Raw genomic sequence first — 12815 nt, 5'->3', positions numbered from 1 at the left:
GATTTTGAAAAGACTCTTCACTTTCGAAATCGCTCAATTTTGAATGTTCAATGATTCTGTTTCTCAACTGGTATGACATAACAAGTCCATTTTAAACAACCACCGGGACCTCCACCATATGATACGCTTGTAATCCTCGATGTTGCATAGGACCAAGGTATCAGGGGAACTAGCTGACTAATGACGTATACCTTTCACTTTTACATTTCTCTCTTACATTGTTGGGTTGTTGACGACGATGTTTGCCAAGATTTTATATCACATCTTATGTGTCCCAATAATAACTGAGTCTATTGTAAAGTTACATTTTTAATTCCATTTCAATATAGTAAAATATCTTTATAATCTATTAATACGTGTGTACAGTTTCAGCTCAGATTATCAGCTGACCTAGCATAAATATTTCCTTCTGAATTCCCACGATCGCAACTTTAAACCTTTCAACTTTAACATGTGTTTTTAATCATTTCTCACTCCTATTTAGATCTTACCAACTTTACTCTAAAGTGCACTCGCCACAAGGGTTAAGAAAACAAGGCACAAAGTTTCCACTAGATTAGGTGTGATTGACTACTATAATAACCCTGTGCTACTTGTTGAAAATATTTGTTAATATTTGATTTATAAATGTTATTATTTTTTTTTACACATTATTAAAGTAAAATGAAGGCGTATCATTTGACTTATTCTAGAAAATATAGTATAAAACGGAGATTGCTAACACCTCCCTTAAATATCTGCTAAATACCTATCACAACAAACTTTTGATTTTAGATATTGAAAATGCATTAGTTCAAAATAATTTTATAGAAGTTGAAATCTGCATACAGTCCCTCTTTTATTGCATTAAATTTATTGATATTTTGCGAGGTTAATTGCTTGTAGTTTAGTCGTCACGTCCTGGTTGGGGGACTGGGAAGGCAATTACTTCAATTAGTATGTGCCGAGACAGTGTGCTAAATGTCTAAGAAGGAGACATACACTTATATACAAAATGTCTTTAATTTCCATTCTTCTTACCACAAAATACATCTGAAATGACTATTCTAAATATTATATAAATGCATTTGACATACTTTGCTTTAAATTAACAGCACAATGAGAGTGTCCATGTGTCTTATTTGAAACAGAGATAACATATTGGGGTTTTAAACTTATATGTATATAATATATTGTATGTCAAATATACTTTATCGATTTAATAGGTGTTTCCATTTAATATGTGTTATTTAAATGCGCATAAAAGATTTTTGTTTACGGGTGAATAAATTATAGGAAACGTATATATAAACAATATAGTGTTTACCAATTTTTTTTGTGTATTTATTGTTCTGTGGAATAATACAATGGTTACAACTATTTGATAAGGACATAAAACATGCAAGGTAAGATGCATAAGAAACGGGGATTGTAACAAATGTAAAATTCTCATGTACACCATAACTTACGACGTTGTTGAACCCGGTAGTTATATTAACTTCAAGAACAAGACATTCGTCTTAAGAGTACTAAACATTTTTTAAAGAATGTTACACTGACCACACGGTTTCTAAACCTCAGCCAAAGTCACTTTAATCGACGCAAAATACATCGGGTTTAAAATTAGCATTGAAAGTGTCATACTGATTACAAATTTATCAAGTGTACATGTATAAATACCACATTCAAAGTAAAATTTAACTAGTTTCTAATCTCCATAATTGATTGGCTGGTGTGCTATCGAATAAATTTGAGAACAAGTTTAAGATGTACAATCTATTTACATTAATCGACGTTCAAAAGCTTTAACGTGTTGATTTGATTTGATTTGATCAATTGGTGTTTAACGTGACTTTCAGCACTATTGCGCTATTTCGTGGCGATTAGTTTTTATTAGTGGAGGAAGCCGGAGTGCTCAAAGACAACCTCCGACCTTCCGTAGGAAAACTGACAATCCTATTAAATTAAGATTGGAGTCGAACGCATCTGCCACGTGCGGGGTTTAACGCGTTGTATTCTGACCAAATTTTGTAACTGGCTTCTAAAGTAGATGGTCTTTTTTATTGATATATGTTTTACATTATGAATTTCATGTTTTGATTAAGAAATCTATCTCTATCTCTTCATCTGCACAAATATTATATTTAATTTCCTTATTTAGTACAAGTGGTACATTTACAAAAATAAAGATCGTCGCACAATGTTTTCAACTGGACGTTAAGCAAACAAACATCAAGAAATTAATAATAACGAACAAAATTATACTTTTTGATATATCTGATTGTTTAATTGAATTAAAATTGTTTTAATGTGAAGAACAAAAATACAGGGTTTTATTTTTATTTAGCACTTAATGAAAGAAGTAAAATTCAGGACAAAAAAGTATAGTTATAACCGTTTGGAAAACTCAATTAAAAGGGAACATTATTTTATGAGTTGTCGAATAGTCTGGTGTTCAAGATACGCTAAAAGAGAATAACCCGTCATCAAACAGCTTTAATGTTTTATGCAGTTTTCATCTCGAATAGAATTTGAATAAATGGTAAAGGTCAGAGTGGAACATCTTGAATCCATTTTACCTTTTACCACTGCAGTTAGATGAAGTAATATTGTCTATGTTTTAGCAAAAGGAAATAAACAATCACATGTGTTCTTATTTTGAAATAGATATCATTGGGTAAAATGTGTGGTGTAACGCCATTTATCCAAATTAATAGGTTTTTTTTTTTAAGGATGTTCGGTCCTCTGTTTCAAAATAACAAGGTTTTTAAAAGACTGTAATTAATTGATAGTATATAAATAAAGGAACTTAGATATCAGAAAAAAAGAAAGGTCTGTGTCCTTACTTTACAGATATAATCAATAAAAATTTGGCGGGAAAGGGTTCTCTTTAGACTTTTCATACATTTGACATTGGCACCTTTTTTTTTTTGAAAACTTTGAACAAATACCAAGGATTGTATAAGATTTTAAAAAAATGGCTTTTTATACTATATGTAATAAAATTATGAGAACAAAAGTAGGGGTTACTTAGCAAATTTTTACTTCGTACTACATGGATAAAACTAATGATTCCAAATATCTGACAGAAAGTCAAAAACAAAAGTAGCGAATCTCCTTAAGTGGCCACAAACAGGGAATTTGTTCATGGTACTTATTGGATGGATGTTTACATCTAATGGTAGTTCTTGTGTGTATATTCTGGACTTCTGGACGAGAACATTAAAGTGTGACATGAATACGAACCCTGCTTCGTATTTATGTAGATGATAGACTGACAACAACATGGTAAAGGAAAAAAGTCAATCCACGAAACACTTCACAAAAACTGATGATCAAGAAACACGACCCCCTCTCTAAACAAAACCTTCCTAACAAAAACGTAACAAAAACGTGTTTGTATTCATTTTATGCATCCTGTCATTTTGGACCTCGTTTCTGAATTGTATTTGCGTAGATGGCTTCGTTTTACGAGACATGCGCGTTTGATAGACGATGCACAATATATATATTTACATAGTATTTGTATGTTTTTATTATTATTATTTTAGGACAATAAAAGACAAGATTTCGTTTTACAACATGGCCACAGGTAAGTCTAAAGCAATCAGTCTAGTTTACCTCTCACAGTTATACTTTCCTTATTAGAATGTAGTAACCAGGCTATTTTATAATAAGATAAATTTTTCAAGAAAAACGGTTTGCATTTCTTTGCGTTTACAACAATAGTGGCCATGATTGATTGATTTATAGATATTTTGTTACCTTGGCTTTTGCCGTCCGGCTGTATGGTTCATGCTGATGGGAGGTCCATTTTGCTGTGCTACTTGTTCAAATGCATATCCAACACAAATTGGAGAAAAATCCTCCCTTAATTAAAGCTTCAGGGAATTGCTGTCTTTTATGTTGTTGTTGGGATGCTATCTCATTGACGTTTCTCGTATCTTGTATTCGTATCAATTAAATTTTGCACTTTTCTTTTTTAACTTAAACACCATTGTGTATCCTTATAATATTGAAATTTGAAAGCAACAGATCATAAATGTATTGTCAGTGGACAGAGAAGCGTAGAACTGTTGAAGGAACACGTAGTTTGACACAGCTTGATTCTAAGTTTCAGGTTTCTTGAAAAATTATTTGCATTTCTTTGCTTTTACAACAATAGACTTACTAAACTGATACCATTGTCTAATGTTAAAAACGCTTGTAATGAAATTTCACATGTAGACGGTTAAGGTGGTACCTAACACTACAGGGAGATAACTCTGTAAAAATCAGCTAAACGTTTTAATTACGTTGTATTGTTAAGGAAATATTAAGCTTCTCAATGATCAAAATTAGTGTTTGTCAAACTGCTATATAACCAATGAAATTTTTCTGATAAAGCGGTTGGTTCAAATTTTTTGAAATTTTTATATTTTTGTCAAAGGGTCAAAGTAAACATTTTGTCAAATTTTTATGAAAATTAAACGAGCCAAATTAATATTAGTCAAGGTGTTGGTTACCACCTTAAACAAAATTGCGTAACTGCAGTAAACGAAAGGGAATAGAGTGTAGTTTTTCTTGAAACGAACAACATTGTCATTTGATTTATAATTTTGCGACAAATTGATTCATTCATCAAGATAATGTGATAAGAGGAAAGAAAACCCAGTACATTTAAGCACGTTTTTTAATTAAGGATCTTATACTCTTGTACATCTTTGTCAACTATTTTGCAAGCTTCTAAGTAAAAACATCATACATATATTTTGTTTTATATGAATGCTTAAAACGCATTAATTACACCGTCTCTTACAAATGCATCACTGATTAACACTTCTAACCCCGGCCTCCTCCTACGATCACGAATTCATAGTACCATACTACCATTGCTTTCTCTCACCAAATTCAGGCATTCTTACTCATTTTGACTCAAGTTTAGACATAAAGACAGACATTTCATATCGAAACAATTCCTTAGCCTTGTTTGTGCTAAAAAAAATCAACATACCTTCAATTGCAAATTAGAGCGCATTTGATCCCGGACGTCACGAATTACAACAACAGGAACTCCCGATTTGAGAAACAGGCGATACATTTCATTTCTATTTCAATTTCATACAACTTGCTTTATTATTCAAACTAACCATTCAATGAGGGACACTATCATACCATTTTAAAGAAAATTGTAGGAAAAATATTTTCAGAAAAGACAATTAAAATAAAATAATCCAAAATTGTTTTCAACATTTTCGGTCATTATAAAAACTTGTTTGTTTTCCTATTTGCAGTAAATTGAATTTGCCTTATCCAGGAAATAGCCGTTATATTACAATTTTATACACCTTTATTCAAAGTAAACATTTAAGAAGGGTTCAACATGTCCATCAGCTTTTATTTTCTACCAAAATTACCCAAATATTTTACAAATTTTGAAAGTTCAAGGTATGCGTAGGAACTATTTTGTGTGTAATATGTACTAATTTCTTATTTTCTTCCTGACAGAGCCCGAATAAGTGGTTTTTAAATTTTAGGAAAATTTATTTTGAAGTCCTGAACGATGTGACATTTGAAGGAGTATTAAATTTGCTTCTATGTAAGAATTTGCGCTTCTTATCTTGACAATTTCTGGATTATCCTCGTCATTAAAGAACAAGGGTTTATTTGTTTATTTTAGAAACAGAAAGACAGGAACAAATTAAGAAATTGTTTGTAAGCGGTTTATTATTTTTTGGCTGCATGTGTGTTTGTCTAACCTTTGGAATTCTAACAGCTAAAGAGATAGGAAAATTTGATGAACAGGAATTTGACGAAGACATCTTTCAAAGTCCCTGGAATAGGATATACATTGGTGCTTTTATCATTGCTGGCGTTGTAAGTATATAAAGTTTTGTGGTTTTCAAGTATTTTCTTAGGAAAAAGAGATCGAAAGTCAGAGACCCACGTTCACAGATTTATTGTCTTTTAATACAGATTTGTTCATTTTCGGTTACAACTTTAACAAGTCAAATTTGATTATTTCCCATACGGTCAATAGCTGGAGAAAATATTTTATAGATATTATTAAAAATTTTGTAAAAAAAGAGCACCATGAACCATCTTCAAAAACGTTTATCGATGTTTTAAACTTTTAAATTAAATTGAGATAGAAATGTAGGAGAGTACAAACACGCACTTTTAAGGCTGCATAATTATACCCCTTTCCGTTGTGAAATAAGTTACTAGTACATGTCCATAAACAAATGAATTTTTCGGATTTCATTTCTACAGTCGTAAAAGAAATCCAGAGTTACAAAAAGAAGTCTTTTAGGTGTGTCAAGTCATGCTTTAATAAACAACTTTACGATCCTTTTTGTCATTCTTCTATATTTTTTACAGTCTTTACTCCATGTGTTAGTTATTTGCTGCATATGTGACCACGAAAAGAAGAACAGACGTAAAGAAGTTGGAGACTGTGTATGTAGTTTATATATATATCTTCAGAAATATGATAAAAACTAGAAAACAAAATAAAACGTAGTTGCCTTTCAATATTTCAGATCGATATTGGCGCTCCTTAATTAGCTTTTGGAAGTATCTGACACTACTGTACATACTTATAAGTATTCAGAAAGCGTGCTCATAATATCGCGTTTCAAAATTTGAACAAAAAAGAGACGGCAACCATACGACACAAATATCTAAAAAGATATTTCGAGGTAAAAGTACGGTTTTAGACAATAGTCGAAGACCACTAGTAATGAGGTTCCTGACTTTGGACAGGCACATGAACATGTGGCAGGGATAAACAAAAGAATATGTAACATTCGGGGTATTTTGTTAATTTAAAAGTTTAAATACAGTTCCCAAATTACAAAAAATAAACCAACGAATATACGAACAGTCTATATACAAGATCACAAATGGCAGCCCAGTGGTAATTATTTAACATTGTTTAATGCATATCATGAAGAGAAATTCGGATATCCTCGGCAAACTGCGGAGTAATAATACGTACATTTTGGTAGAATGTCTTTAAACGCATCTGACTTGCCATCTGAGAACATGATTATGTGATATGACAGTGAGAACCCTACTCTGTATTAGATCGACATGCTAATTCGGATTTTTCACGTGCTAGTTAACAAAGTAACAATCCACAGAAAGACATATCACCTTACATGGACACATAATTACTCCGAGCCAACCAGTCGTTGCTCTTTCTCTGATTTCCGCGTGAGTTTAGTATAGTAGAAAGTCGAATCCTTCACCGAAAGTATATTTATATGTAATTTAGCCCTTAATGAATAAAGCATGTCGATAAGTACCTACTATTTTGCTGTCTGTGCATTGGTATTGTATTTCTTGCGAATCACAACAAAACATTTCTATTTAAGCAGCTGCTATTTTTGTAAGTTTCAAACTTATCAATGTCAGGTCAAAGATTTTGACATGGATGATAAGTCCAGTTCAAACACATTGACGTCACTAATCATGCGATAGAATAACAAGAAGAGCAAATGAAAGTTAAAGTCATCTAACCGAACATTAGGCCGCCTTTATATTTTTCAGTATGATTACGATATTTCTACTAAAGGACTCAACATATACGACTGGACCAGAAACGGAGTGGACCAATAAAGTTATAAACAACGTTCGAAAAACAAATGTATTTTGTGTTTAGTCTTAAGTCTCTGATGCATGATATTTTATTATTAATTGTTTTTGGCTTTTAACTAGCTTTCAGTAACTGCGAGTACTCTCAAATCGTAATTTCGTGTTAATTTGACCTGTTGATACAATTTGTAATGCATTTGTGTAATTTAATGTTAACTTATTTTGTGTTATATCTCCATCACATAATTTTCAATATATACCACCTTTGATAAGTATTTAGTATGACGATAAATTTTCACTTCTGTTCTCGTACTATGAACAACAAATTTATGTTTTTTTGTAAAAAATATTTCCGTACTTCATGTACTTCCTACAACAATTTTTTTTATTTACCTGTGTACGTTATTTTATTTAACGGCATTTTGTCCAAGCTTATAGTTTTCTTTCTGATATTGTTTTACAACTCATTCCCTTTTTTTTTATTAATTTTGTATTTACATTGTGTCATAGATCAAATTTATTAGTTCAGTGTATGTTTACTTGGTTTTGTTAATATGTCTTTTGATTGAGTTAAGCCATTTCAATTGATATTTTATAGTGTGTCTTTCTATGTTGTGATGTTACACTATTATTTCAGGTTAGGGTGAAGGTTGGCGCCTGTTAAAAAGTTCAAACCCGCTGCATTTGTTTGCACCTGTCCTATGTCAGGATCATGTTGTTCAGTGGTTGTCGTTTGTTTATTTGGTTCATAAGTGTATCTCATTTCAAATATAGATATGACCGTTGGTTTTCCTGTTTAAATGGTTTTACACTAGTAAATTTTGGGGCCCTTTATAGCTTGCTGTTCGGTGTAGGCCAAGGCCGCACTTTGACCTATAATGGTTAACTTTTACAAATTGTGACTTGGATGGAGAGTTGTCTCATTGGCACTCATACCACATCTTCTTATATCTATTATCTTGGTTTTCCATGTTAATTTTGCTTCCAATCTCACTGTCTCTTTCATTCAAAATAAAGAAAATATCCACTCGAACATATGTTATTGGGCCTTTGACCTTTGACATTAATGGTAAATTGTAGAATAGTAATTGCTATATAAAAATGATTATTGACATCGTCAACAATTCTTACTTTTCCTTCATATCTCTTCCTTTGATTTCAGGTTGGACTAAGTGTTCTTCTGTTATGGGTTGGTGTGATTGCCTGCGGTCCAGCGGCAGCTTTTGTTGGTAATTTTGCCGTCCAAACACGGGTGTTTAATACATGTAATGGGACAGTCCTTGAAGAAGACCGCATAAAACCGTGTTTCGAGCATCTAAAGACGCATACTACAGTTTTAATTGTATTCCTCGTTCTATTTTTTATCACACTATTATGGGGATGCGCCCAAAGAGATGAAAAACATGATAAATTAAGGAATGGATCTCCTACACAGAATTCTAAAGGAACACAACAGCAACATACCACCCAGCCTACAAGATCGATTCCAGGACCGGCTGTAGGACACCAACAAACGCAAGAACCCAAGCAGACCGCATCATTTAATTTCATACAAAGTTCAAAATCATCTGAGAATCAGGAAAATAAACACAATACACCTAAGAAGAATCAGGTCTCTACAATTTCATCACCAATGAATAGTCATCGTATTTTATCTACCAAAGACACTGATTCATCATCAATGGAAGGAGATTATACAAGTGAAGAAGTTAGTGATGATACAATGAGCGATCTGAGTATTCCAATTAACCATTTAGAATATCACAATGACAGTACAACGAATCAGAACATTTGGCTTTCAAATAATTACTATATGCCTCCGCCTCCGCCCTCGACCAATATTGACGTTGGACAAAATGATCTTTACAGTAGAGAAGCTACATTCGAAAGTCCTCTGCCACATGCGTCTGTTTTTAAAATGTCAAATCATTCTCAACAAACACGCCGTCCATTGCCTAGGTTTAAATCGGTGACTACAATACCGACGGAACAACCGCCTGCATATGAAGATCTGTTTAAATACTCAAGATAAAAACAAATATCAAGTTGATAATGGAATAGGATAATGTGTTAAATAGACAGCAACCCGACCAAAGAGCAAAGTTAACAACAGCCCAAGGCCACCAACGGGTCTTAAACGCAGCGAGAAAATTGCTCACCCGGAGGCGATATTAAAGGCCGATGCATAGTCTATTACAATAATCTACAAATATATATATACTAGTATGTAACACTCTAAAACGTGTCCGCTTCACCGAAACGTGTCCATTTCGCTCAAATGTGTTCTCAAAATCACAAATCGCTCAAACGTATCTAATTTCACTTCTCCAAATGTCTTCGTTTAACGTATATGCCCTCTGTGACGTAAATAATGTCTACCGCAGTCATAAGAGACTCGATTGAAAACATTGTTTGTTGATCCACGTAAAGACAAAAATAATAAAACCGCTATCCAAATACATCAATGCAGTGGTAGTTTGGGTTCAGTTTCCGAATAATAAAAGATTAACTGAGTTACAAGAATAAAATTCAAAATGGGAACCTCTTAAACGTATTGCAAGTTTATAAAGAGCAGTCACAGAAAGTATTATAAAATACATATATTTGGTTTTTACAAGGTATATTGACGCAGTGAAAATCTTAATTTTAGTCACAGAAAATGCTTTTTACAAAAGAAGAAATAACAGCCCAAAATAAAAAAAAAACAAAAAAACTACAATTTGTATTAATTGTTAGTTTGTTCTCGTCCTAACTATGCATGCAGTATTTTCCACTTATAGTTTGCGTACAGTTCCCGGTGATTTACTGAGTTAATGAGTTATACGAATTAAAAGCCTAAATTATAAAAACCTGCAATATTTATTAATAGTTAATTTGGTCTCGTCCTTAATATGCATAAACATAGTTGCCAATTGACGTCAAGAAAGTTACTACCAAATCTGTTTATGGCTTTTTCAGAAACCTCGGGGTCTTACACAAGCTAGACATCTTTGGACGTACAGTAACGTCATATGGACAAGTTTGAGGGGTAAGACACGTTTCCAAGTGTTTCATATGTATTATAATTTTACTATATTTTGTATATTTTTCTGACGAACCTTCTCTTATATACTACCCCATAATAATAGATGTATTGCTACATGATATTGGTGCTACATTCTTCCGATTTGCTTTTTGCAAATTCTTACGCAAAGATTTCTTACATTTTGCTTTCACTCATTTCTTTTTTGTGATCAACACTGCAAGGATAATGAGAATAAAAATAAAGTCAGTATGTGTTAGGCCATTAGGTTGATTTAGAATATCCGACTTAGGCCCCTTTGGGTTGTACACATCCTCAAAAATTGCTTTTGACGTCTTTAACCGAAAAGTTTTTATCTTTTACTTTATTCAATTCCTGTGTGCTGGTTCATATTCTGAACGCCAGTCCTTGCTCCTTTCAATTGGAAATTTTATATGTTTCAGAGTTTAGTGTGACGTCCATTTTCACTGAACTAGTACACAATTTTGTTTAGGGGCCAGCGGAGTCCGCCTCCGGGTGCGGGAATTTCTCGTGTGTTGAAGACCCATTGGTGGCCTTGGGCTGTTTTCTGCTCTCTGGTCGGGTTGTTGTTTATGACACATTCCCCATTTCCATTCTCAATTTTATTTTATACATGATTCGTTTTAAAAAATTTAATTGTGTGCATCCTGATGAAGGTAAATCCTGAAAAGAGCATCGGACGAAACAAATTTATAAAATGTCATATTTTCATTTATTAAGCAACAGATCATTTTCATTTCTGTTATTTTATTATAATTTAGCGGAATGTTGAGTAAGTCAACCAAGCACTTTTCGCCAAATGTACACGTGCTGTGAGCTTACTTAGAATTGAAACTGGGCGATATTAAATCCAATTTTAGAAAACACAGTATGTGCTGTATATTATGATTGAAGACGAAACGCAAGTTTTATGCAGATGTTCCATTTATTTAATAATTTAAATGAAAACTAAAAAAAATTACATTTTACTCTTAAATGTTTATATGATATATGATAATGTCAAAAATCTGTTATTTAATTTTAGAAAGCGTAGAAATTTCCTATACTGTAAATACTTTTTTATATTGTTTATAAACTATATCTTGCCATTTTAATAGTCTCTTATATCTTGACATTTTGATAGTTTCATATAGTTCTGTATAGAATGATCATCATTTGATGTGGTATTGTTTTACAATTTACAATTGTGTATTGTACTTATTGAGAGAGGAGACATAAATAAAGCATTGAATAAAATCAGATGATTTAAGAAGATTCTGGATTCAAACTGTCTTTAACGACGTGGAAGTATTCTATACAAAAAAGAGCCGGGAATTATCAGAGACAAACGTACAACACTGTGGATGAAACGAAAATCGACGAAAAGACATAAAGCAATCTACAAAACAATTCATAAAAAACTAACGATTGAACGACGGAATATAACAAAAAAAAACTAAGATGAAATCTTTTAAACACTTGATATCAGTTTCCGTGCTTACGAACAATGTAGCTAGAATCACCTCCAGCACGATGGCTTGAGATCAAAAGATTCAAAAGTATAATACATTATACATTTAACAGCATCATTACAAAATCGCCCTGCATGTGTTTTAAAATGTGATTTTAAAAATGTGTTTTAAAAATAGACCTGCTAAAATAGTCAAATGTTAACTATTCTGGACAGCTCATTTACAAAGGGCGCCTTAACAAATGCGTTAATTTTCTGTTAATAAAAATACATACATATGTGTTACATATTTGTTATATATGAGAGTCGTCTCATTGGCAATCATACCACATCTTCTTTTTTTATATATACAATTGTATAAACACAGCAACAAACGACAACCACTGAATTATAGGTTCCTTACTTGGAACAGGCACATACAGAATATGGCGGGGTTAAGCATGTTTAAATTGTATGTTTTAAATACCAGGTAAATGGACGCAGTGAAAATCTGAATGTTAGTCACAGAAAATTCTTTTTACAAGAGAAGAAATAACAGCACAAATATGAAAAAACCTACAAAATGTATTCATTGTTTTTTATATTCATTGTGGAAAAACGGCATTCAAGGTAATTGCTGGAAATTGCTCAAATCATTTTATAGCAATGTATCAAATAAAGTATTGTTTGGTGCTAGTGCAGGAAACAGGTTTCATCGACTAAGAATTGGCCCGAAACAAAGCTGTGTTTTGTCACCGACAATGTTTTTCCGTTCTAATAAATAAC

At 32.4% G+C, this 12815-nt stretch overlaps 1 protein-coding gene across 7 annotated transcripts; it reads left to right on the top strand.

The window, feature by feature from the left end:
* Positions 1 to 1219: 1219 nt before the first annotated feature.
* LOC127721797 (uncharacterized) lies at positions 1220 to 12813 on the top strand. Of its 7 annotated transcripts, none has more exons than XM_052228589.1 (7): positions 1220 to 1385; positions 3531 to 3571; positions 5639 to 5835; positions 6340 to 6417; positions 8720 to 9265; positions 10516 to 10585; positions 12520 to 12813. In XM_052228589.1, exons 2-7 carry the CDS (start codon positions 3562 to 3564, stop codon positions 12534 to 12536), a joined length of 918 nt encoding a protein of 305 aa, XP_052084549.1. In that variant the 5' UTR covers positions 1220 to 1385; positions 3531 to 3561; the 3' UTR covers positions 12537 to 12813. The 7 variants fall into 7 exon arrangements, 4 of the variants coding, with proteins under 4 accessions (XP_052084549.1, XP_052084548.1, XP_052084547.1 ...); XM_052228588.1 differs by lacking the exon at positions 12520 to 12813 and adding an exon at positions 11734 to 11854; XM_052228587.1 differs by lacking the exon at positions 12520 to 12813 and having other exon boundaries at positions 1222 to 1385; positions 10516 to 11854.
* The last annotated feature ends 2 nt before the right edge of the window (positions 12814 to 12815 follow it).

Source organism: Mytilus californianus, unplaced genomic scaffold, assembly GCF_021869535.1.
Source record: "Mytilus californianus isolate M0D057914Y unplaced genomic scaffold, xbMytCali1.0.p SCAF_12, whole genome shotgun sequence".
Lineage (NCBI taxonomy): Eukaryota > Metazoa > Mollusca > Bivalvia > Mytilida > Mytilidae > Mytilus > Mytilus californianus.
The sequence above is the reverse complement of the archived record's forward strand: the minus strand, read 5'-3'. Positions and strand labels throughout refer to the sequence as shown.

What these genes read in the sequence shown, in the direction of transcription:
- LOC127721797 (XM_052228586.1), top strand. An exon ending in CTTTTATCATTGCTGGCGTT is followed by an intron (nt 5,836 to 6,339) that starts GTAAGTATATAA and finishes TATTTTTTACAG; the next exon opens with TCTTTACTCCATGTGTTAGT. An exon ending in GTAAAGAAGTTGGAGACTGT is followed by an intron (nt 6,418 to 8,719) that starts GTATGTAGTTTA and finishes CTTTGATTTCAG; the next exon opens with GTTGGACTAAGTGTTCTTCT.